Source organism: Polistes dominula, unplaced genomic scaffold (assembly GCF_049000335.1).
Source record: "Polistes dominula isolate Pdom_NZ unplaced genomic scaffold, Pdom_raw_medaka contig_33, whole genome shotgun sequence".
NCBI classification, from domain to species: Eukaryota; Metazoa; Arthropoda; class Insecta; order Hymenoptera; family Vespidae; genus Polistes; species Polistes dominula.
Genome location: NW_028300998.1, coordinates 884805 through 912500, shown reverse-complemented (window position 1 = coordinate 912500; position 27696 = coordinate 884805). Strand labels below are relative to the sequence as shown.

Below are 27696 nucleotides of genomic sequence, written 5' to 3'. Positions count from 1 at the left end.
TCTTCTTCTTCTTCTTCTTCTTCTTCTTCTTTTTTTGTATTCTTCTTTTCCATCCCCGTTTTCTCGTTGTTGCATATTTCTCTCTCCCTTTTCATTTCTTTTCTATCCTTTTCTACTTTCTATCCCTTTACTATCAAAACCGTCTCTCTCGTTCGCGTCACAAACGAATCTAAAGAAATATCTAACGTGCTTCGAAGAGAGGGACATCCCATTCATGTGGATGTATTATCATTATGCAAATGCGTAGGTCGTGTAGGAAATGTAAAGAGTGCTGAAAAACGTACACACATAGGGGGAGAAAAAAAAATACACAATAAAAGAAAGAGTGAAGCACAGAAGGTACTTGGAAAAATTTTGACAATTACACTAGGTCAAGTTGATTTAATGAACGCGCATATTTGCCGTGGGGGAGGGGCAGAAGGGCAGAAGGGCAGGGGAGGGGAACAGGGAATATGAAAAAATAAGAAGAAAAACAATTGTTCGTACACTTTGTCAAAAAATATCATTCGCAATAAGATCATTTGTTGAATATTTCTACGATATCGTTTGTAAAGCATGCGTCATGCGTCATTTTTTAACGTCAACGATTAATTAATATTTCAAGATAATTTTCCTTAACCGATGTTCTTCCCGGTCGAGTAATTAGACTAGAATCGATTAATTATTTACATGGTCGTTGATTATGCGTTACAGGGAGGGCGAAGGTGGTGGCGGTGGTGGGGGTGGAGTCGGTGGCCGTTCTGTGAGTAGCACTACTGGTGGTGGCGGAGGAGGAGGAGGTGGAGGTGGTGGCGGAGGAGGAGGTGGTGGAGGAGGAGGAGGTGGTGGCGGTGGAAGTGTCGGTGGTCGACGTGCACCGAGTCTACGATTGGTAAATGGAAGAGCTACCACCGGGATCAGTTTACACACCAGCAGCACAGAATCCGTACGTTCGCCTCATCACCACCTCGGTTGTCAGAGCGCCAACAACAACAACAACAACAACAATAATAATAACAACAATAATAACAACAATAATAATAATAACAACAACAACAACAACCACAATAACAATAACAACTGCCACGCCGGTAACAACCCCGCCGCGAACAATCATCCAAGACTCAACAAAGATGACAGCATCAAGATTAGCATCGAGAATACCAACACTTGTACGGACAGTCTTGTCACCGCTTTAGACGACGAGGCGCTGCTCATCACTGACTTCTTGGGCGATACAGGTGACTGATCTTATCTTTTTCTTTCTTTACCTTTTCTTTACCAAATGTTTGTTCCATTATAATTTATAATGTTTCTAGTTTTTCTGATTATTCTTTTTTTTTTTTTTGTTCAATCCTTATATGAGTATTCATACCGTATTTAGGTAGAACAGAGCAGAGTAGAGCAGAGTATAATAGAGTAGGTATATACCTATCGATATGCTCGAGCGAGCATGAAAGTTTAAATCGGTCGTTCGGCAAATGCGCATAACGAGCCTATTATCAACTCGTGAAATATAAAGAACCTATCGGCGTAGTTGCATATTTATTGATATTGTATATATTATTATTATTATTATTATATTGCTTCATGCAGTAGTATGTTGCCTAGTGAAATCGTAGTATGATTAGAGGAACATATTAAACTTCTCCTTCTTTTTCCATCTCTCTCTCCCTCTCTCCCTCTCTCTCTCTTTCTCCCTCTCTCTTGCTATTTCTCATTATTTCAATTCCGCAATACTTGACGACGGAGATAGAAAAGTAATATATTTATCTTATTTACATAAATCGAAGTATAATTAAAACGCAAATTCCCGTGAATAATTGACCGATCAGGATAATACTAAACAAGAGATGTTATTGACAGTAAAAAAAAAAAAAAAGGAGAAATTAGATAATTTGTATCCGTAAAATATAAAATATTACAAAATTTTTCCTACTTTCCAGCAACGCAAATTGGTATATATATATATATATAATTAAATGCAAAGTTAACGAATCGTTTCTCGAAAGTATCTCATGAGAGAAAAAGAGAGGGAGCATCGTAGCATAACGATAAAAGTTCCAAATGGAATGAGGATACGATTGCATGCGAACGATGCCACGTTTGAAGCCGGTTCCGGAACATACACACATTTATTATACATACGTATACGTAAGCATACTACACAATATACATATATATATATATTGTATATAATATTAACGTTTAATATTGAGCTACATACGTAAATATAAATATACATATGCGTATATCATTCATTCATTCGGTGTCGGACATTCGTCGTCAAACGAAGACCATTGCTACTACATCACGCGAACTAATCTCTGTACATCCGATCGTGAATATTTTCTTCGATTACGTATGTCACGCAAGGGCGAAGAAAAAGACATAATATGTATATCCCCCTAACTTGAGATTTACATGAGTTTGACGTGCAAGATAAATAAGTAGATGGCGAGAGAACATAGTTGCCGATAGAAACCGGTCAGCGATTATACTTCTCTCTCTTTCTCTCTCTCTCTCTCTTTTTCTACCTCTTTCTTTTTTTTTCTTTTTCTTTCTCTCTCTCTCTCTCTCTCTCTTTCTCTCGTTTTCTCGTTTGCCACGATCCTCCTCTTGTTCGTTACCACCGTCCCCCTTTACCTTCCTCAGTCGAGTTTCGGTACGTCTTCGATTCTCAGTTTACTCGAGTCTCCTTCGTTCGACACGCGTACGTTTAAATAGCAACAGTACAAAGAAAGAGGAAAGGTCATGGAAAATTCTTCGAATTTCGTCGTCGATAATCGACGTTTCGTTTTAGAGGGACAAAGGACCCCGTTATTGTACAACGGTAAAATCAAATCCTGCAAATCCGAATTTATTTCACACGAGAACAAAACGTTAATTTCTCCTTGTAAGTTGTTAGTTATCTTAAATAAATATTTCATTGAACAATAATTTATCAATTGTTTTTCTTGTTTGTTATGTTGATTCGCAGGCAACGAGATGAATTACAAAGGCAGCGGAAAAGTCCACTTCGGAGTGGACGATGTGTCCCTCTATGGGACGCCGAAAGAGGAACCGGGCCCGGGTCTACCGGGCCAGGAGGTTAAACAGAGCTTCCTTAAGAATCAGCTTCAAGCCCTCTTTCAGCCGACAGACAACAAGCTTGCGATGAAACTCTTCGGCAGCAAGAAGGCACTTATGAAGGAAAGGATCAGGCAAAAGGCGGCGGGTCACTGGGTCATCCATCCTTGCTCCAGTTTCCGGTGAGATCTATTATATTTTATTTAACTTTCTATCGATTTTATATACATATATATACGTATAACAACTTTTAATCATTTTCGACGGATACCTACATGTGTAAAAATGTTATATGTATGTATGTATGTATCTTCTTCTTCTTCTTCTTCATGAATCTATGAGAAAAAAAAAAGGATAGAATCGATTAACGTAATCTCGCGTACGTTCGTTCAAATGCGAAATATCATTGACGAAGCTAAATCTTATACGTAAATATATTTCTCATCTTTGTAATCTTCAATTTAATTTTTTTTTTCTTTTCTTTTCAATCAAAGTTTTTATGTTGCATAACACGGCGATGACTTTTTAATACGTATATAAGTGCGTATAAATTGCACAATGGAAACGCGTGTAACACGTAAAATCCTTTAGATATTTTCACTCTCACGTGTGTCATGATCAATCTAACATTTACGAATACGCAAGATAATAAGTCAGTTAAAGTTTAAACTTTGATCACAAAAATTTTCTATATATATATATATATACTTATTCGTTCAAAAGTTTTTTATTCGTCTAGCTTGGAATGTGTCGATGAAAAGAGTCCGGTTTCTAGTTTCCATCGGGGCAAAACAAAGTTAGTTCAGGTAGAAAGATGAAGAGAAATTTTACTACCCTAAAACCACTAAGCAACGATCCCTCTCGATGATAATCCCCTATTCCTAACACAGGTATTTACACGGATACACATATACATACATAGATACATAGATAGAAAGCTGGTATTATTTATGAGAGACATTTACGAGTGTATGCTCGAATTCGTATCGTTCTTTGGTAAAAGCACTGCTCGTATTATCAAACGACCGGAATTAGCTCCAGTGTTGGCCGATGTAACGACCATTCCATAATGCATGAAACAGTATAAACCTGGCCCAGTGATACGCGTTTGTCCTTCTAATTGGTTGAAATTGTTCAACATTTTCATTCGAAATCTTGGCTAATTACCGACAGCGCGAACGATCCCAACTCCATACTTGCCTAAGTACGCGAGTATCTATGGTACCGAGCATCAAGTTATTTTTGCTTGAGAATAGAAATAGGAGAAAGAGGAAGAGGAAAAGGAGGAAGAGGAGGAAGAGGAGGAGGAGGAGGAGGCTTTTCCTATGGCTTCATAGCAGATGAAACTGAAACTTTTATTCGAATAGCGTTGATGATACTCGTATCTTTCCGTAGGCAGAACTAACGAAACTCTTTATGATATTAGAAGCACATCTGCGAATGAGAATTTTGTTTTTCCTCGTGACGTTTTAACCTATTCACGTTTATTTCGCGCAATAAAGTTTTGTTAACGAGAGAGAGAGAGAGAGAGAGAGGGAGAGAAAATAGTTTAATGTAAAGTACTTGTGTTCTTTGGCTATTAACGTGAAAGAGTTTTAAAGAAGCTCCACGTGTATTTATGATTTTTCCTTGAATATTTATCGCCAAAATGCATACTTCTTTCCCGTCGATTGCATATCAAAATATAACCACTTAAGAAATATAAAATAATCAACTACTACCTCGTCGTTACGTGGGTGTTTAGGTGGAAATCCCATGGATGTGTTGATAACTATTTTTATCTTACCAGGAAGCAAAAGATATATTAGTGGCAAGCGATTCGACATATAAAAGTGACCCTTGATCTCTAAGAAGACCAGATGTCAGTTGTTTAAAGCATCCAACTGAAAATAGTTATGGCAGTTTCGCGCCTCGCTTATCGCGAAAATGTCCGTGTGTCTGTGTGTTTGATTATTAAAATAATTTATTTATATCCTAGATAAATTCTATATCTGACGTGAGATTGAATCAAAAATTCTTCATCTTTTAACCGAAAGGCATCATCTGCCTGATTTTAGATACGGATTTCTTCTAATCGTCGATCTTTCTACGTTCAAAGAGACACGCATATTGCACGATGCTATCTATATATCTATATATATATATATATATATATATGTATATATACATAAATATGTTATATTCTCGATCGACGCTACTTGAGAATAATTGATCGAGTCGTTATAACTCGCAGTATTAAACGTATCGTGTTGTATTCATTAACGCGACATCGCACAAGTCCTTTCTTTGGTTTGCTTTTTTACCAAAACCGAATAAAACCACGTCATTTAATTTTTACTTAAAAAGATTTATAGACGGATAGATAGAAAGGGGCAGATATTTCACGATAGGTAAAAAGATAGAAATGAAAAGGAACGAAAGAGAGAGAGAGAGAAGACGGAAAGGAAGAAGAAAAAGAGTAGGAAGAGGAAGAAATAAAAAAAAGGGGGCAAGTGTGAAGATGTAAAAGAAAAAAGAAGAAGAAGAAAAAAAAATAGAAAAAATACATACAAGCGTTCTCTTCTTAGTCGTGTCGTAGTAGGCGTGGGGTCAGGGTCGCTAAGAATTAACGCAAGAATAGAGACGAATTAATTAATTAAGTCATCTTAATTGCGCCCCCGTCCCCGGTTAAATTCATCTTCCTCCTCTTTCGGTGTCTCGTTGTAACACGTCCCTCCTGTCTCTTCTTCGTACGGTGTCATCCCGCAAGTTGTACGTTCATACTACATACGTCGACACGCTTTAGTTAATTACACTCGACCGAGTAGTGTAAAAAAAGTGCTAACTGACAAAAAAGGAAACCGATAATAGGAAGAATTCAAGGCGACTACTACGAGATGCGGAACGAAAAGTAGTCTCTCGCGACTTGGTAACCATTAGAAAAAAGTTTCGTGTCAATGGAACAATCGACTCTGTCTCCGGAAGAAACGAATTGACGAACTCCTCTCTCTCTCTCTCTCTTTTTTTTCTCTTTATTTCGTTTTTTTCAACTTCCTTTTAACACTTAGCCAACCGCTCGGGTAGATCTACCTTTTTATCAAGCTAGTCGGTGGACGACCGATCGGGTAGATCTACCATTTTCATCTGAGGAATGCTTCTTTCTCTATAGAGCTTATTTATATAGAATACAACATATAATAAATAAAATGCATCAATTTTTGAAATCATTTATTGCTCATTATTACGGGATTTTCGATGGTGCCTTTGCCAGCCATAAAATTATTATTATTATTAATATGAGTTTATTGTCGCATCAACAACTAGGTTATTAGCGACATGATACATTAGTTACAGTATATTTTACATTAATTATATTAAAATTAATATTATATGTGTTCATACATCTTAATTGCTTTAAGGAAATGAATAACATTTTTATGGTGTTCGGTCAGGGTGAGAGGGCCGTCTTTAAATCGCAAGTAATTCGATATTTTATTCGTACGTTTATGTAATTGGGGCAGTCTACTAAAAGGTGTTTAACGCTTATGGTTTCGTTACATGTTTCACATTTTGTGATTTAGGCATTCCATCAAATAAGTACCATAAAATTATTTTCAACAATATTTAAATATATTACTACCCTTTTTGTTCTATATTTGACTTACGTTATCTTTACTGTTCTTAACTTTCTAACTCTATTATCTATACTTTTTGAATAACCATTAGAGAAATAATTATTATAAACTTTTAATTTCGAATTTTCTATAAGCAATATGTGATAATCGTTGTTACGAAATTGTTACCGTAAGATATAATTGATCACATAAAAAAATAGCGAAATTTTAGTCCGTGCTACTTCAGAAAAATGCGCGGCGGTGGAGAGCGCAGTTTGGCCTTTCCCGAGCGCAGTGGAGAGCGCAGTTTGGCTTTCCCAAACGCGGTGGAAATTGTAGAGGTCTCTGTGGGACATTCGGTCGGTTCTAAATGTTAAGTTAGTTTTTTTTACCTAAGCAAGTAAGTACTTCAATAACGGTCAACTTAATATCTTGACAATGTGTTAGAAAAAGAATGGAAGAATATCGATTGAATGAATACTATATAGCAGGTATTGTACCGTATATATGTATTATTCTCTATACAGGTACTTAAATATACAGGGCTATAAGATGTTCTATGGAAATATTTCATTCTTTCGTTCCTCTCAGAGAACCTCATATCCTCTTTTCGGTTGTTCAATCTTTTTCTTTCAAGTATATCGATGCTCCTCAAAAATGAACCTGCCGTATCGTTCGTTCCTTTTCATGCATCATTTATTACACGACTCAAACATCCTACGACGATTCATGCCGATGATCAAGGCTGGATTTATGAAAGCTTAGAATTCGTAAATAAGGCCCCCTCCCCTTAGTCCACGTTTTTTTTGTATAAAATCTTTCTGCCTTTTTCATTTTTTCTCCTACATACTTACATGCATGCATTTTTGTTCTTGTCGTCGTAAAAATCGTAAAAAAACAAAAAAACAAAAAATATAAATAGCGCGAGCGTTCTGCCATTTTCGTTAATTTTTCTTGTTCTTTTTACAATAGAAAAGAAAGCAACCTTTGGAGAACAGTAGTACTAACCTAGGTTAACCCTGTAATTAATGATGGTAGTAAAGGTAGCTTTAGAATTGTTCATTATTCTCTCCCTAATTGAAATATGAAAAGCATTATGCATGTGAGAGTGCAAACAACAGCGTGGAAATAAGTTTTTGTTTTAAATGAGAACACAACGCGACCAATAAGAGGAAAAAAAGAGAGAATGAATGATGGTGATAAAAATAAAACGATTTAATTTTAACTTCTCGAATGTAGTGATAACAAACATGCGTAAGCAACAGGAGGAAGTGAAAAAGGTTATGGAGAGAAAACGAAACGGAAACGATTAATGTTAGTTTCAACGTGTCGTATACGTACACTAATTTCTTTAGTCATTAAAGAATATGAAAAAGGGCGGAAGAAGGTCCGTTCATTTGGAGCTAATAAAATATTTTCGTACCTCGTGGGACTGACTCTCCTCGTGCAGAACCCGGTCGGCCATGGCCTAGTGAGATTGAGCGTAGACATTGCCAAGTCACTAATACAAAAACTCCTTCGATACTTGCTCGTCCACTCAACGCGGAATACATTTATATGCATTGGTAATGAAAAATTCTAAGAGAGAAACAGAGAGAGAGAGAGAGAGAGAGAAATGGAGTAAGGAAGAATCTGCTTCGTCTTACTTTACATTAGTAATAAAATTGCTAAAGTATTATGTCAGGGATGAGCAACTTTTCCAATAATACTAATATAGAAGCTAAATACATTATTGAATGCTCTAGAGACGCAAAAAATCTTATTTTCAAATTGTACTTATAAATAATACAAAATACAGCTGTGAATATTAGTTAAAGTTAATCGAATGTTAAAGATTGCATTTTGAAATAGCAAAATATGCACAGTAATCTGAAATGAATTTGGTTCAATCGTATTCAGCAGGCGTTAATTAAGAACATTGTTTTGTTTTCTTTTCTTTTCTTTTCTTTTGTATTAATACTTTTAAGTATAATTCTACTTTATATTAGTTATAACAAAAAGTTTTGGAAAAATGGTAATGAAAGCAAATATATTGTCTCGGAAGTCGTACACCGTAAGTAACTTTGGGAGCTTACAATTTGTTTTTACCGTTGTATTATAAATAAGTAGATACATTTATAATATTAAAGCTTACAAAATTTATAGAAAATTCTTCTCTCTCTCTCTCTATATATATATATTTTTGTCTTTCTCTCCAGGTTAAAAAATCAAGATGAATCAATCAAATCGAAAGAGAGATTACTCCTTTTTCTGAATCAGTACGAAAACTTATTTCCTTGAAGGTTATTTCATTGAGGTTAACCTTGCGTTTGAGGAAGTCACGGTCAAGAAGGAGAATACAACCTCCATACGTGTGACTCCGATCAAGACCAGTTTAGAAAGTAGCCGCACCTCTCTTTTTTCACTCTTTAATACACACTTACTTGATATTTTCTTTGCTTTTATATCTTTAAACAAGATTCATGCTCATATTCGTGATATATACAGAATACATAAAAGTCCTCATTGTATTTGCGAGACCGTAAACGTCCGTGTCGCGTGATTTAACTAACGTTATTAAGGTAGTAGTTTAAATTGAATTTTGACTATAGTTTTCCTTTATAATTAATCCAAATACAATATTTGTTAAATTGATATATCGGAAAATATTCAGTATATTGCAATGGAGTTATTCGATCATCATTAAGCCATAAATAACGTCCTCGATTTTGAACAGTGAAACACGTAACGAGCCAAGAGAAAATCCGCCGTTGGGTGGTTCGTTCGTGGTAAACGAGTGTTCGTTTCATCGAACGTCTCTATCGAAATAACGTTTAACCGTGGAATCATTATGCAAAAGCGCACCCAACAACAATGTGCCACACTCACAAGTTGTGTATTTGTGAGAGTACGAGCGCAGAAGCAGCAGCAGCAGCAGCAACAACAACGCGCGTTACCATCAGCTCTATCAGATGAGAGAAACGAGCTTGGAAACTTACTCGGGGATCGATCGTATCGCTTCAGGTTTGCGGCTTTACTCGATTGAACTACATTAAGCGGCGTGTGTCAACAACGCTATATATATATGTATATATATGCGACTACCGCGAATAAAGATCCACCTTGGAGTCTTTTCTCTTTCCTCCTATCCTATCCTATCCTATCCTATCCTATCCTTTTCTATCCACTTCTATTCTATCCTATTCTATCCTATCGCATCAACTTGACGTTTATGCTCAAATATTCCTCCGACTCTTTCTATTATTCAACAAGGATCGTTTTGTAATCTCCAACGATCATCCCTTTCCATCGTTTATCTTTTTGTTTTTGAATATTTTATCTAATGTTTTGTTTCGCTCTCTCTCTCTCTCTCTCTCTCTCTCTCTCTCTCTCTCTCTCGCTTTCGCATTTGTCGATTTATCTTTTTTGAAGAATAATCCGTTGACATGTATGATAATAAATCTTATTATTATTTTCTTTTTTTTTTTTTTTTCAAAGACATACTATTAAAAATAGTCAGTGATCGCCAGTGTGTATATATTCAACATTGACATCGCAGTCACGTTAATTTTTCTGTCGTTAACATCTTCCGTTCTACTGTTACGGACATGTTGTATTTAAAGGCGTCTGACGCATGAAAGTTTTGAAGCTGTATTAAATAGCATCGTAGAATTGAATCCACTTAAGTCTATCCGTATAATATTCTCCAATGTGGATTATTATTCCGTTTTAAATAGTTGGAATCTCTCCTGTTTGTAAGGCAATACCTCCGGACTGAGTAAATTAGTTGGAGGAAAAAAAAAAAAAGAATAAGAGACGCCGCACGCAATTGACGTTTTATGTAACTCGTTACTTTTTATCGATAAACCCATTAATTTGTCAAAAATTATTACAATTGTAATTATGATTCGACAAAAAACAAAAAAAAAAAAACTCATAATTCTTCGTATATGCCAATTTGTTTCGCATAAAAAAGTCGAAACAACGACGACGACGACGACGAATGACAACTTTGACCAAGACAACGCGAATAAAAGGATAATATTTATGATCGATGGTTAAAAAAAAAAGAACAAGTGTCCATGGTCATTATCTTTAGACGAATCTTGGGATATCAGCGAAGAGAATCGAGCAACGGCAGTTGAAAATTGCAGAGGCCTTGTTCAGGTCTGCCCTATCATTAGGTAGTTTGCAAATTTAAACTATGGTTTCCTACTGCTGCGCGAACCCGTGCGCAGAGCCCGTTTAGTCCTCTTATGTAATAACCGTTCACGTGATCATCGCTCTGATTGGATGCAAAGTTCTCGATCGGGAAAAAGCGTCGACCAGCGAACGATCAAACTATTTTTCTCTTTCGTTCAAAACCCAACTCTTATTCATTTCTTTACCTCTCCTTTCCTTTTCTTTTCTTTAATTTTATTTTATTTTCTTTCAATATAAAATAAGAAATTTTACGGATGGAGAAGAGCTAACTTACCAACCAACAAGCCAGTCAGTTTTCACGAGGAACGTCATATATAGCAGAAAGGATACGATCAGGAAACAATAAAAAAGGCACGATTATTTTCGCCTAACGCAAAACCTACAAAAGAAAGAAAAAGAGATAGGATTCTCTCTACGTTTTGCTCGTAAGGTCTAACGAGAAGTCGATCGAAATGGCTCGTTATTGTGCCTCGTTAAATTCACTTCCAGTTTTCGTTATAGCAAGAGAGAAACGAGCAACGGTACATTTCTATTAGAGGAAATAATTGATAAAGAAAAGTCATTTCGATGTTCTATTCTTTTCTTTCTTTCTCTCTATCTTTTGCTCTCTCGTTTCCTATCTCTCTCTCTCTGTCATTTCCACCTTCCGAACATTTATTATATTCATTCGATGCAATTGATATTTTGTTGTTTTAGTATATTTTTTAATGAATCAATATCTCTTTGGATTATTTCGAATTACATTAGATTACATTAGATTATCAAATAGAACTAAAGAGAACACATGTAAGCAAGTAAAACAAACTAACATTCGATTAACATTGGTAGAAGTACCTAATATGACTGCGCAGCATTGTGTAGGATATTGTAGAATAACTCGGAGATGTCTTAATTGACCCGAGGGAATACGCAAATACATGATGCACGCGTAATACATGAATACGTTTATGTGAGAAGCATATAAAGCATATCGTTTCCTATATGCTTATCGTTTTCAAGATATATGCAAATACTTTGGAATGTAATTGTATTACATTATCCGCGACAATGTTTTGCAACGCGTCTAACGTTTTATCGTATTTATCTTGTTGAAATGTTGTAAAGAAAAATGGTGGTATGTTTGAAGGAAAAAAAAAAAAATTCGATTCTTTGGAATGATTGAATAGAGTTTGATTCATAATGTATACTAACTTATCAAGGGATCATTCGACGAGGGGAAGTATCGACGATGTTACAATAGGTGTGTGTATTTACACACAGTTCACGAGTACTTGAACGAGCACGTACACCAACTCAGCGACGTGTCCGCACTGACACACTAGCCTCTGGCTTAATCAGATGATTATTCTGAGATCATTCTTACAGCTGATACTAGGCCAACCGCGACACCGTTTCACCAGCGCCGTCACATCAAATATTATAGATAGATAAAACGAGATTTTCTACTCTTATTCTTTAGCACCTTTCTCTCTCTCTCTCTCTCTCTCTCTCTCTCTCGCCTTCTCTTTTCTCAATAGTAGATGTATATACCTCGACTACCATTATATCCGATTAAATGTCTTTTCCATTTAATCGGATTACCTTCATAATCCGATAATAGAAGAGTCTTAACAGGACACGCGCGACACGCAAAGATACTGCAGATGATTCTTCTCGTACAAATATCTTACTCATTTTAAACATATATTTTTGTTCATTTTATTTTATTAAAAAAAAAAAAAAAAAAAGGAAAAAGTTAGCGTAGCTGAGTCGATCTTACAAAAACGTTACAAAAGTAAAGATTGGCAAAATGTCGATGGTATATCGCATTATAGGACGAAATTTTGCTTTAGAGTACAGAAAATAAGAGTGCGAGCACGCGTGTTGAGTCTATAAAAATAATAGTCGTGCTTCTAGTTATGTCAGCATCCTCTGTCAGACAATAGACGACCCCGCGTATTGTTCGAGTATGTACACGTGTATGTTAGTCGAGTGTACACTGGCCAATGTTTCATGATGATCCTTGCGCTAATCGATGTAATGATGACATATGTGTACGAAGTATCAAATACGAATAAATTTATCTACAAATTTACAACTTACGAATCTTCTTTGTCGTGCGTGCGTGCACCACTTATACATGCACATACATGAATAGTAGAATAAGGCAGACTCATTCGTAAGCTTTGATAGTCGTTAACACGAAGACTATCTTCTCTCTCTCTCTCTCTCTCTCTCTCTCTCTCTCTCTCTTTGGTCTCTCGAGAACATTATTGAAACAGATACAAAAGCGTTACGATCGTAAATTGAACTTATGCTCTCCACTTTAATCCACGTTGATAATGAAAGGAGAAAGGATAGTAGAATTTAACGTTCGCCTCTTATGGAATAGTATTTCCCTTTAAAAGACCTTCGAGAATAGAAGAGGTATTCCTTAAAATAATCTGCTTCCGTTCCGTACATATATAGTACACAGGATATATATCGTAACTATGTATGTAGATATATCTATTTAAGTGGGCGGATGAATTCTCATTCGGTAAAGTGCATTCTACAAAATTCATCAACTTTTCTGTATTCAATGTCGATAAGATTTATATATATATATAGATAGATACCTGTACAAATTTATGGCTTTTAATAGGTGATAAAGCAAAATACGATATTAGTGCGACGATGGGATGTTTTTTCTTTTCTTCTTTTATTACATTGAAGAAATGCGCGAATAAGCTTAATGAGAGAATAAAAATGAGAGGCAAACGAGTCACCCCTCTCATAGAGAAGAAAAACGAAAGTAAAGATGACACGTAACGTAAAAGAAAAAACATATTTGTGGGTGAAAGCTTTGAAGCTGATAAATTGTGAGAAATTCCCGGAAGGGTCGTAGTCGCAGCATCCAGGAAAGCATGCTCGTTAGAGAAGGCTCATAAATTTCAAGTAAGGTATATCGTTCTACTGTTAAGCCGTAATCTTTTCAGGCTTTTAGGTCAGTTTATATGACGATGTGAAAACGTGGCGCGTTTGCATTCGAATACGATTAGAATATCATTTTTCTTCTATTCTTTCCCCCCCCCCTCCTCATTCTCTACCATTTTCATGGATTCTCTTTTTTAACGTCATGTTACTTATTAAATGAGAAACAAAAAATACAGAGAGAGAGAGAAGAAAAAAACGTTAATTAATATGCATATGAATATGTATAAGCAAAAATATATATTTTATTATTTCAAAAGAAAAATAGGTGTCGGGCACGTGCACAACACCACCAGCACCGTTGTACGCATCAACTCACGCACTCTTCATTTCACGAGTGTCGGCTTCAGCGAGTTGACGGAGCTCTCAAAGTTTCGAGTACTCCCCAAGTGCACGAAAGCCTTCCACGAACTCTCGCCTTACCCCTTTTCGATGTGTTTCATAAAGGCATCACCACCACCACCCTCCTTCTCCTTCTCCTCCTCCTCCTCCTTCTTCACCTCGTTCTCCTGCCACTACTTCTATTACTACTACTACTGCTACTACTCCTTCTGTTTATTGTAAATGTAATTATTAAATAATTACGTATATAAATATATACAGGTTCTTCTTTAGTATCTAAATTGTAATAAATAGGCAGATAGTTGTACACTTATTCTACGTTGGTTTTGTGGATGACACATTATAACCGAAAAAAAAAAAACAAAAAAACATTGTTCGTTTGTGAATATTACATTCGAGTGGCAGCAATGTATCTATGTGTGTATCGAAATTCTAACAAGCACACCACGAGTACATACATATACTCATATCGATGCCGATGTAGCAACGTTATTAGTTGGAAAAGTGGGCCAATGCTGTCGGTAGGACCAGAATCGAACTGATTAAAGCTGAACTTTCAGAAATTGGCTTTTATCACTAGAGAAGGAGAAGAGAGAGAGAGAGAGTAAGAAAGAGTAAGAGAGAGAAATTCTTTCCTTTTTTTGCTCAACACGATGATGATCACGGCCTTCTTTCTATATAACTTTCTTCTTCTTCTCTTCGAGACTTAATCCAAAGTTAGCTAGTTAGTTGAAGATAAGCGCGAAATGAAGGAAATGAAAATAACGCTGACACCTCGATACTTAACTTTGATTTCAGATTTTACTGGGACCTCTGCATGCTCCTCCTTTTGGTTGCTAATTTGATAATTCTGCCAGTTGCCATTAGTTTTTTCAATGACGACCTAAGCACTAGGTGGATAGCCTTCAACTGCCTTTCCGACACGATATTCCTCATAGACATCGTCGTAAACTTTAGAACTGGTAAGTAACAAACACATATATAGTATATACATATATAGGTACATTGAACAATTGAAATTTGGAATCTTTGAAAAAACGTTCGATAACTCTCCTCTTCACAATTGACAACCGGATGATCTTTTGAATCGCGATCAAAATGTTATCGATACACCCTATCGATAAAGAATCGAGACGAATAACAAGAAGAGAGAGAGACAGAGAGGAATACCTTAAGCGCCACCTGCGACTCGGGTCATCATCAAAAAGACAGGGAGAAGAGAGGAGGAGGAGGAGGAGGAGGAGGGAAGGGGGTGGTGGATGGTTGATCTTAAGTGCAATATACAACGATGTTATTGTCTAGCAAGTCGAGAGAACGTCACTGATTCCAACTCCAGCGAACTCCTTGACATTTCGTTATTGCACAGGGATTAATTTGAACCACGTTCGAGTCGGTACAAGGGCGGAATTAGGTCACGAGCCTGACACCGATGGAAAACGTTACGTATGAGCGCATCAAGCCCATGTGCACCACTGTACGTACGCGTTGTTCGTACGCCGTTGCCGTCGTCGATTCGCAATTGTTATAAATTCTTGATCCAGATTATTATCGGAGTCTGCGTTTTCGTATCTCCTTGAGAGGTTATCATCGTCGGATCACGGGCTTGACGATGACGACCACAACGACGACGACGACGACAACAACGACAAAGACACGACGATGCTATTCTACTCTCAAAGGCTAATTAAATTGGTCGTTGGGTACGCGCAATAAAAGGCACCACTAACCATCACCACCACCACCACCACCACCACCACTACCACTACTGTTACAATTTTCAATTCGAAATCACGACGTCATCGCTTTATTTTTTGCTGGAGTGTTATTTTAAAAAGGAAGGAAGAGAGAGAGAGAGAGAGAGAGAACAAAAAACAGAGAAAAAAGGAAGATAAGGAAAACAGGATGCGAAAAAGTAAAAGAAAATAGTATCACGAATCGATTTTCTTCTTTATTTTTGTCACGCAGGTATAATGCAGCAAGATAACGCCGAACAAGTGATATTGGATCCCAAGTTAATCGCTAAACACTACCTCAGGACTTGGTTCTTTCTCGACCTCATCTCATCCATACCACTAGACTATATTTTCCTCATTTTTAATCAAGTAAGTATAGCCAATTGTTTTTTTTTTTTTTTTTTTTTTTTTTTTTTTTGATTTAATTGTCTCTACTCCTTTTCCTTATTTTTTCTACGTGCAATAGAAAATTTTGTCAAGGAAAAAAAGAAACTAGGATAATCGTCGCTATCGATGGTAATTTTTTTGTAGTTTCAGGACTTCAGTGAGTCCTTCCAGATCCTGCATGCTGGACGTGCTCTCAGGATTCTCAGGCTTGCAAAACTGTTATCCCTCGTTAGGTTACTACGCTTGTCAAGACTGGTGCGGTATGTCTCGCAATGGGAAGAGGTCTATGTGAGTGTTTAATCATTTATTATATGGCATCATTTTTTGATCACTTATTTTATTTTGATATATTATACACATAAGATGTCCCTTGTATAAAGTCAACGTTTCGATATTGTCGCCATTTATAAAATTAGAGAAAGTGATTCGATCCAAGGTAAAGTTCGTGCTTCGATTTTTACGTCATTATTAACATTTCTGATATAAATGACAATTATAATAGAAAGAATCGTTATTGCAATTGTGGAAGTAGAAAAAGAGAGAGAGAGAGAGAGAGAGAGAGAGTAAGATAGAAGAAACGTGACAGAATCAGATGACAAACTACGATGCAACAAATTGTTTGATAAATTTCAATTGACAAATTTGAAAATCTTACAATCATTATTCAACGCGAGATCATTTTTTAATTCTTTTTAAATGAAAAAACTTACTTTTCCTACTTCGATTATTGCGTCACGATGATACTTGAAAAATTGCAAATTTATCCTTGATCATTTATCATATTCGTTTATATAACGTGTTGTTTACAATTTGGAAAAACGAACTTTACTACGATTTGGATCGATTCAAAAAATATTTATGAGCGACAAGGTAAGAGGTGGTAATTTGCTTGATTATAAGAGATAAATGCAAAGGTGAATTCGTTGGTCTCTTTCGTCTACCATTGAATTATTTCAATGAATAAGAATTTTTTTTTATTTTTTTTTTTATTTCTTCGAAACATATTTTTTTCTATATATATATATATCTCATCTAAAATAAATAATATATATTTAAATAGTCCAATGGATTCACCTTGCTCAAATAAGGATTACGTTAATGAGATCGATAGCGTCAGGTTGGTGAAAGACTATGTCGATTTCTCATACGTGGTACAAATCTATTACGTTATTCCTTTTTTTTATATATATATATATATATAATAATTGATCTTTTTCTTTTAGACAATGTGCTCTTTATAAAAATTGTCAACTCAATCGAAATTAACATTAAACTTATCGCATCAAATGAACATTTTATTAATAAAAATTGTCTTTCGTTTAATTTATCAAAAATCTAATTAAAAAACCCTTTCGCTATGTTGCGCTACGTCTACTTTACGAGGTTTACTAATACGTGCAATATCGAAATTGCACATTATTTTTGAGTAAGTTAATTTTCTTCTTGATATTATTACACTTAGCCGACCGATCGGAGAGATCTCTCCGTTTCAATGTAGATCGGTGTTCGACTGATCGGGGAGATCTCCCCCCGTTTCAATGTAGACAAATATATGAAAGGAATCGATCGTGCAAACCAATATATATGTCTTATTATAATATTCTTAGAAAAACCACGAAATGGAGAAAAAAAAAGCAGTGCTTTACTTTTTAAACGCTGCTTTTACAGTTCGCTGCGACGCGCGTGGTCGGCTAAGTGTAGGGACCCTATAGGAGGGACGCGCCATGTACATTGCTAGGGGACAGGAGCTCGTATAGTCACGTGATTACGCGCGAATGATTCAAACGATAAATTATAGGTTAGGTTTGTACATTTATACACTTGTAATTATTACATGATCGTGCAGACCAATATATATGTCTTATTATAATATTCTTTGAAAAACCACGAAATGGAGAAAAAAAAAGCAGTGCTTTACTTTTTAAATACTGCTTTTACAGTTCGCTGCGACGCGCGTGGTTGGCTAAGTGTCGGGACCCTATAGGAGGGACGCGCCATTGCTGGGGGACAGAAACTCGTGTAGTCACGTGATTACGCGCGAATGATTCAAACGATAAATTATAGGTTAGGTTTGTACATTTATACACTTGTAATTATTACATGAGTAAATTAAACTTACACTTATAGAAAACTATTTAAAAAAAAAAAAACAATTAAATATAAATATCACAATAAAAACTATAAGTATTTCAAACTTAAACTAACCACAGCCGTTAATACATACTAAAAGATAAACATGGCTGCGCTATGCAACGGAAGTTGTCCCCACATTTTCAGCTTAGCAATGTACATGGCGCGTCCCTCCTATAGGGTCCCTAGCTAAAGTGTTAAGAGTTTTTAATTGAAACAAACAAAACATTAAAATTACACATCCATAATGGGATACTTGACTTAGTGCTATAACTGCATATGTTCGTCATATTTAAAATATGCGGCATTTTATATAGGACCACTATAGTGTAGGGACCATAGTAGCGAAAGGGGGTAACTATTATTATCTGCATTTAATCGAGAAAAAGAAAAAAATAGAAGAGAAACATTTATTAAACAAATGAAGAGATTAAATCGATGTCGATAAGTTCGATGTTAAATTTCAATCGAACATTGATTTACCAATAGAAAATTGAAAATTTGATTCGATTTGAAGTATTCATAAAATTGTAATATATTTATTATATACAAAATCGCGGCATGTTTCTACCAACCTGGTAGATATCTGATCGGTAAACAAACAAAAAAAATAAAAAAAATAAAAAAAAAAAAACGAAAAGAGCATGTTCTGTTTCTATGGAGCTAATAAAAAACATTATTCAATATATAATCAAATAAAGATAAAGATTCTTCAAAACTCTTTATCGTTAATTAATCGTGAAAAAATACAAAATAGTTTTTGAAAAGTTGAACAGAAAAAAAAAATAAAAAAGAAACAGTCAAGATTGAAATCTTTCAATTCGAACGCGAAAAGCAAAACAACACTCGGTGCGGTGGTATCGAGGAATAGGATAATAAAAAAAAAAAAAAAAGAAAAATATACATATAAAAAAAAAAAAAAAACAAACAAACAAACAAACAACTAAACAAGAAGAGAGAAAAGAAAGAAAAAAACGGTGATATGCAAATCGTTTTGATCGATTTATAAATAATAATAATAGTTGTTGATCAAATATTAGAGAATTATATATATATTTCAATTATATGGAAGTTTACGTTTTTTTTTCCTTACTGTGTTCTGCCCGTAGAGAGAGAAAGTGTACCGTGACGTGCAGCGAACAGACCAACGAATCAATCAGGCTTCTTATTCGTCGATTCGGGGACCCCAATCTCAGTTTTCTATTTAATTCTAAATGTTATTTATTGCGCTTGTGCATTGATACATTATCCTTTTGCCTCCCTCTGCTTTGACCTCTCTTTTCTCTTCTGTTCGACACTCGAAAAATTCACTCATGAATATGAGAGTAATAAGAATAAATCGCGTTATCTATTATCTCGAATTTCATTAGGTACAAAGTTGTTATTTTTTTTTTTAATCATTGGCTCTATGTACAATCAATCAATCAATCAATCAATTAAATCGAGATAAAAATGAGCATAGAATAAAAAAAAAGAAAAAAAGTGTTAGGTTAATCGTTATTAATATTTATTTCTAAAGTCGTGAGAAATAATTGATAGTAATTGAAAATAATGAAAGATCAAAAGGAGAGAACGTTTGATGATAATTTTATTCGAATTAGATCTCGAACGTTTTTATTTTTTTATTTTTTTTTTTTTTCAAATATTACCACCAATCAAACGGTTCAATTTATTATCGTCATCGATTCGCATATGTACATTATATAATATATAACGCAAATGTATATATATATATAATATTTTATATATCTACGATTTACGCGTTGAAAAGAAAAAAAGCATAAAATAAAAAAATAAAAAAAATAAAATAAAATGTGAAGTAAAGAAATGAAAGAAGCTCGAAAGAAATATCCTCTTGTCTCTTACACCCACGCACATAAACACGTCGAAACGAGATAACGAGAACAATTATACAAGTCGTCCTACTCCTAGGCGCATTGCGAGAACACGTTTCCGAATGGGTTTGCAGATCCCCCTTTATCAACAGCCGGAGAGGCACTACGAGCGTCGGGCGACACCGCCCCAACCAGACCGAACCAGCAAGGTGTGCCTGCCTAGTAATCCCGAAACCAAGGCCAAATGCCCTTTCTTGATTAAAGCGTTCGTTAACTTCAAACTTAATGTTTCTACGTATAAATACATATATTTATATATAAGTATATATAAATATATACATCTATATACTATATGTATACATACACGTATATACATATATATATATATATTTATTTATACACATTTATGTATATATTATATTTATATACATATTTGAGTATAAATGTATGTATGCATATACGTACGTATATATACATATATGTATATATGTAATGTATATTTTGCTAGATCGTTAATTATTGAAACCTTTGTTATCGTTGATTATTATCGTTTCGTTCCTATTATTATAATTATTATGATTATTATTATTATTATTATTATTATTATTATCGTTATAATTCAAAGCCCTCTCCAGCAGTTATTTTTTTTGCAATTGTTTAAATATTGTCGTGTTTTGCTTTTCAGTTCGTTTATCTCCCTCGTAGTAGGGGTTACATGCATAATCAATAGTTTTCTTTTTTTTTATTGCCGTGTGTTATTTCGAGTTTCGATATTAGACGCCTTTACCTACGGCACATCCAAATTTAATTTAAATCATATATTTCTTTCTTTCGTCATAAGCACACATGTGCGTTTCCAAAAAAAAAAGAAAAAAAAAAAATAATAGAATTGGATGTGTACGTGGGTTTAAAGACGATCGAGAATTGTGTAACAACATATACTGTGTCGATGTTTAAACACGACTAGAGTTAGTTCCTTTATGAAAATCCCTGAGAACGGTTTTTGGTATGACGTTTGATCTGATATTCTTCTCCACTTAACAAAATACAGTTGTTTTTTTTTTTTGGTTTTTTATTTGAAAATGTTCATATTATTAGGCGTTCGTTCGTTCGTTCGTTCGTTCGAAGTTTGAATTAAAATAATAATAGTTTATAATTACGGGGTAAACCCTGACGAATACCGGCGAATCAAGGTCAACCATTACAACTTGACATCGTTGTTATAAGAAAATGACGAATTTCTATGTAGCTTTGGTGATTTAACAAAATTCTTATCCTCAATGAGCTCTTGATTACCACCGTGTTATCTTATTTTAGATATAATAATTATAGATAATTATTATTTCACGTGAAATTATACGATTAATGAATTTGTTTATTTCAAAATGCTTATGCTCTGCTGAAAGGGTTAATCATGAATTTAATTAATAACTTTGTTGTTTTTTCTAATCATATCTTAATTGTACATTAATATAATTCTATTCAAAATAATATGACAAATCAAAATGTCTTGTTCTATTTGCAAACGTAACTTCATTGATATAGTTGAAATGAAAAAAAAAACAACAAAAAAAATGAAAAAGCAACAGGTTCTAGCCACTTGGGGGTTGGTCGATTGTCTAATTAAAATGCAAAACATCCAATGAAAACTTTCAGTTCTTTCTTGCTTCTATTAATTTGCTATGTAACAAACGTTGAATATTAATCGTAACCATATGCATCCGTAAACAAAAAGTAGACGGTGATAATCAGGAATAATCGAGCTACGTGAAAAGAATAGAAAAGAAAAGAAAAGAAAAGAAAAAGAGAAAAAAGAAAAAAACTAATCGCGATGACATCGTTTGAATATACCATGGGGACGCCATTTATTTTCTCGACTGTAATGACAAAGAGAAACACTATGATAACAAAAAGATTCAAACAAAAGGAAATAGAGAGAAAAAGAAAGAGAGAGACAGACAGACAGACAGACAGACAGACAGAGACACAATGGCTTAGATTCTGGCTCCTCAATCCGTATGGTATTCGACACGGGTTACTCTAAAGAGGCAAGAAAGTTGATTGGTCTGTTGACCGTAGGTCTGCCTGTGCTGTATGTGTGATGTGTGTGTTAGGTGTATATATTAATCCTATTTGCCCGAGATTTTGTTGGCAATGTGCCCATGTTCGGTGTGTATTGTGTCCCCATTTCCATTCAATTCCTTACTCCTATCTCTCTCTCTCTCACCCTTTCCCTTTCTTTTTCCAATGTATTTTCCACCTGTCCTTCGTTTTCCTCTCTCTCTCTCTCTCTCTCTTTCACTTGATATCAAATCACCCAAACTTTACCAATCCAACACCGTAAGTTGGAGCCCTTCCCCCATCTGGCTGAATTCCGAGTTATCCTTTAACCCAAAGTTGCTTGCTGTTTTTCCTTCGTGTTTTTTTTTTAGATGCCTGAGATAGAAAACAAGAGAATATATCTTATTATACGTTATCAGTATACCATATACATACATGTAAATATACATGTATATATATATATATATATATATATATATATAACATATGCATAAACATATGTATATGTATATCAGATTTTCGTTAGCGCCATTTTTCTTCCATCAGGACGGAGAAGATAAAGCGCACGGATATCAAATATGTGTGTGTGTGTGTGTATGTATTGTTTTTTTTTTCTTTTTTTTTCTTTTTCTTTAGATTTTTCTTCTACTTTTTTTCCTGTTAGGCTGACGTGCATATACGTTTTGTCAAATTCTCTTCCTCGTATTCTCCTAACTCTTCGCATTTTCCCCGTCGAGACTATCTTTATTACAAAGAAGAAAATAGAAAAAACAATAACACTGTCAGTCGTCGTACTTTATTCTAAACATCCACAAGCCCCAACACACAACAGAAGAGATATTATAGATCCTCACCCCTTTGACCCATTACCAACTACCCCTTTCTCTTATCTTTATCGTCTCCCACGATATATCCACGTGTTAAACGTATTCTCCCCAAATTTCCCCTCCTCTCACCCCACCCCGCCGAAAAAAAATAATAATCGTTTGAATATATTTTTAGTTTCATTTCTTTTTTTTTTCTGTTACCTATTTACAATAATTGTAGCAAGTAATTTATCTACGTACGTGTTATATTTAGAACAAAGGTTTTAGACAGATATATCTATGAATATATTTTAGAAAGTGTTATTTGTTATTCCATAGATACGTCGATTCGATGATTATTATTATTATTATTATTGTTATTATTATTATTATTATTATTATTATTGTATTATTACAATAGTCTTTAGGTAATTCTTAACTGTTTATGCAACTTATTTTGATCGAAATTCGCATGTAATTATATTATTACAGTGAAAAAGAGTCGGGCGTCTCGCGACGAGAAATAAGACCGACGTACACGAGGCATTTAACACTAATTATGGTTTACAAGTGCAATTTGTTGCTGCTTGCTGCTCATCGAACCGTGTGTGTTAAAACAAGCGCATTTAATTGTACGACAATGTGTTGAACATTAAAAGGCGATAACTCACGGAACTATGCGAACCAAAAAACAAAAACAAAAACTGACAGATCATAGACGATGATTGATATCGCATTTGGTTCCCTTTTGTTTAAAAAAAAAAAAAAAAAAAAATCAGAAAAAAAGAACCACCTTAAAACTTTCAAACACACGTTAAATCGATGTGTGTGGTCTACTCTATCTCTCCCTCTCTCTCTTTCTTTCTGTCTCTCTTTTTAATTCAGAGAAAGAGAGAGAGAGAGAGAGAGAGAGAGAGAGATAGGGACAGAGTAAACAAATTAATAAATGCGTAAATATACAAAACACATTGCACGTTTTCATATTCATCACTTACGTATATACATATAAATATATGTATATGTGTGTGTGTATATATGGGTATGTGTATTATGTGTGAGTGCATTTATTTAAAATTTGAATGAAATTAAACGAGATATCCGCGCACACAGTTGCGCGCGACGACATTTCTAAACAAAACTTAAATCACTGCCAAGAGATATATATATCTACGTTAAAAAAAAAAAAAAAAAAGAAATTAAAAAAAAAATTACAATACGTTTTCTATATCCTCGACGAATCTAATTAACGAGATTCGCAATGTGTACTACGTATGTACATGTAAATTGACTTGCGAGCGTCAATAAAATAATTTCAGTAAGAAAGACAGTAAGTTTTATATATAAAAAAAAAAAAAAAAAAAAAAAAAAATATATATACATTATACATACATAACTTTGATTTGATTTGATTTGATTATTATTTTTAGTTGACCTCTTATTACGTCACCAACGCATCGTGTCGTCATCAGAAAAGGGCGAGTGGACTCCTTCTTTTGAATTCTCATATATTATTATTATTATTATTATTATTATTTGTCATACGTCATTTAAAAAAAAAAAAAAAAGAAAATAGTCATTGAAATTATCGTGGAGAAATATCTTTCTTTGAATTATACAAAAAAAAGAAAAAAAATTAATTAAATCACACACAATAGAAGTGAAACCTTCAAAGAAAACCAAGCTTCGAGACGTGAATATAATCGAATATAATTGAATTGTTGTAATACAGTGCCATCTATTGAAAGAATCTTACAGAACCTAGATAACGTCTAAATAAAAATCTTTAAATTAGTAATAAAAAAAATAGATGTGTGCAAATCACACACGGTAGAAGTGAAACCTTCAATCAAAAAAACCAAGCTTCGAAATAATTGAATTGTAATACAGTGCCATCTATTGAAAGAACCCCTTACAGAACCTAGATAACGTCTAAATAAAAATCTTTAAATTAGTAATTCAAAAAATACATAAAAAATAGATAAAAATTGTGCTATGTGCTAAGTTGAAAAAAATCACGTGAAATAACAATTCATTTCATTAAAATAAGTTGAGTAATTTTGAGATTATTAGTGGACAAACATATTGTGACAACTGAATTTTTATATATATATATAAAATTAAATAATATAGAAAATTAAATGATATATTGAATTTGATGAATTAATTCATGATTTTTGTTTCATCGGTTTCACGTTCTTCCGTTTTACGATTTTCAAAATCACAGCCTGAATTTTAAAGAAGTTTTCACTTCAACAACAACAACAAAAAAAAAAAAAAAAAAAAGAAAAAAGAGAAGACACGAAAGTAGAGAAAAGTCGAGCGAGGAACAACCGGGCCGATCAACTTTCCAAGGAATCTTATCAATTCGATGGTCAGCCGCGAATTTTTTTCTCATATTTTTTCCTAATTATTATATTATTATATATATAAGACTTAATTACTAATTAATTGTTCTCATCGAAGCATAATAAATCCAAGCTTGATTAAAAGAATCGTGGCTTTAACGCTTGCCCGCGTCGTCTGCTGTTAAATGAAAAGCTTCCTATTTTTATTTACTAACGAGAATGGCTTTATTGGTTTCATGATTATTAATACATATATTAATTATATTAACGCTCAAATATCATCAATTTTTTTCTCTCTCTCTCTCTCTTTCTCTCTCTCTCTCTCTCTCTCTGTCTCTTTCTTTCTCTCTTTTTCTCACTTACGGTCAATTATTCATTTACACGCCATCCATTTTCTTATCCACTCGCCGGAAAATTATTGTATTAAATACTTGGTTTCCTTTTTTTTTCTCTTTCTTTCTTTTTAATATACGCAAGGTGTCTTGCAACCGTTGGTACATGCGAACAGAAGATGATTCAATAGAACAAAAAAATAAGTTTACAAATTTATCAATTATCTTATGCACTTTATTGAGCTTGTAATTGTGAAAATGAAAAGCTTTAATTAACCCTTTCGCTATGGGCGTATTTTCCGCGGTGCTACTTTTACTGTACGAGGGGGCTGCTAATACGTGCAGCAACAGTATCAAAATTGTACTTTATTTTGAAGTAATTTGATTGTTGATATTTAATGATTTTTAATCAAAAGAAACAAAACACTAAAATCACATGAATACATGTCGTATGTTCGTCGTATGTAAAATACGCGATATTTTATGAAGGGCCACTATAGTCGCCCGTTGTACCTCAGTTGCATCATATAGAGAGTCACTACAGTCGCCCATCGTAGCGAAAGGGTTAAAAAACAAAAAACAAAACTTATATTAAAAATACAGCCGATACAAGAAATTTCATTATACTGACAATTCTTATAAACCATATTAAAAAAAAAAAAAAAACCACAAATATTTCAAATCTGAAATGAAATCAAGTGCACGCGTACTTAACAAATTTTCAAACGTATTTTTCTTCAAAATGAAATCTCATAAGGATACATTTTTAATTGAATCTTTTTTTTTTGTTTCACGTAGAATTATCCCTTGTTCGTTTGTACCAAACTAATTACGAAACACCCTAATAATATTTCATTTGACAAATTTTTTCATGTTCGTTTTTACTCAATGATCCATCATCATTATCATCATCATCATCATCATCATCATATCCGTCGCCCGTTTTTCGTGGCACACATATTTATATATGATATGCCAAAACGGGATCGGTTATGTTGATTGATCGAACAATAATTTTTATGATAGAAAGCGAACAGAGAAAAAAAGAGATTAAAAAATTGTGTCTATTATAGAGAGACGAGAAGAAACTAGGGAGAAAATGATCTAACGACGAGAAATAAATCATCGAAAAATATCCCTACGTTTTTTTTTTGTTTTTTTTTTGTTTTTTTTTTGGTCTCAAATTTTCGATAAATTCATAAATCTAACTAATTAATCACCTATACCTACCAACAACCTACCTACTATTTTTCTATGGGGTTTTTTTTTTGTTCTTTGAAAGCTGCACCAGCGTATCTATTATCGGTACCAGAATTCTATATGGGGAAGCTTTATATTAATTTTCCCTTTTATATCAAACGTATAGTACTTACGGAATAAGATGAACCCTTCAAGATAATTAAGGAACCATCTCAGTGTAACCGGCCCAAAAAATTGTCAATTTTCGTGATTTTGTTTTTTCGGATAGATAGGAGAAAGGGATCGGGATGTTTTTATTTTTTTTTTTTTTTTTCCTAATAAGACCACTCTTTAACAATACAAAAAGATTTTGTCTCATTCGTTTTTATTTATTTTTACTTGTTGTTAATAATTATTTTTAAAAAAGTGAGTACAAACAAAAATTCGGGGGCAATCGGTGTCAACGATGGTTGATTGCAGTTTGCCTGTCAAAGAAAACAAATCAAATTGATTATTATTAATCTGTAGGGAAGCCGCTATGTCCCTATGGTGGTTTTTACTTTTTTTTTTTGAAATTTGACAAAATGGCGACGGTTTGATGAAAAAGTACGAAATTTAGTCGAAATTTAGCGAATTTTTAAGAAAATAGGAAGAATTAGAAAAAAAAAAAAAAGAAAAAGCTTCTATAGGGACATAAAGAATAAAATTAAAAAAAATGTCAAGTCGATAGTTTGAAAATTCTCCCCTTTTGAGAGTTGACACCATTTGTAA

The 27696-nt window shown here is 34.0% G+C and overlaps 1 protein-coding gene across 9 annotated transcripts in view; it reads left to right on the top strand.

Moving 5' to 3' along the window:
* Window positions 1–27696, top strand: part of Ih (hyperpolarization activated cyclic nucleotide gated potassium channel Ih) — an 80014-nt gene that overhangs the window by 36174 nt on the left and 16144 nt on the right. For 5 of the 9 annotated variants that reach the window (XM_089173470.1, XM_015317350.2, XM_089173466.1 and 2 more), the window contains 6 exons: window positions 694–1220; window positions 2960–3230; window positions 14916–15079; window positions 16083–16219; window positions 16382–16525; window positions 20337–20411. In XM_089173470.1, coding sequence (XP_089029596.1) covers window positions 694–1220; window positions 2960–3230; window positions 14916–15079; window positions 16083–16219; window positions 16382–16525; window positions 20337–20411 — 1318 coding nt within the window. The remainder of the gene's footprint in view (window positions 1–693; window positions 1221–2959; window positions 3231–14915; window positions 15080–16082; window positions 16220–16381; window positions 16526–20336; window positions 20412–27696) is intronic. The other 4 variants (XM_089173469.1, XM_015317355.2, XM_015317354.2 and 1 more) reach the window with 1 other exon arrangement.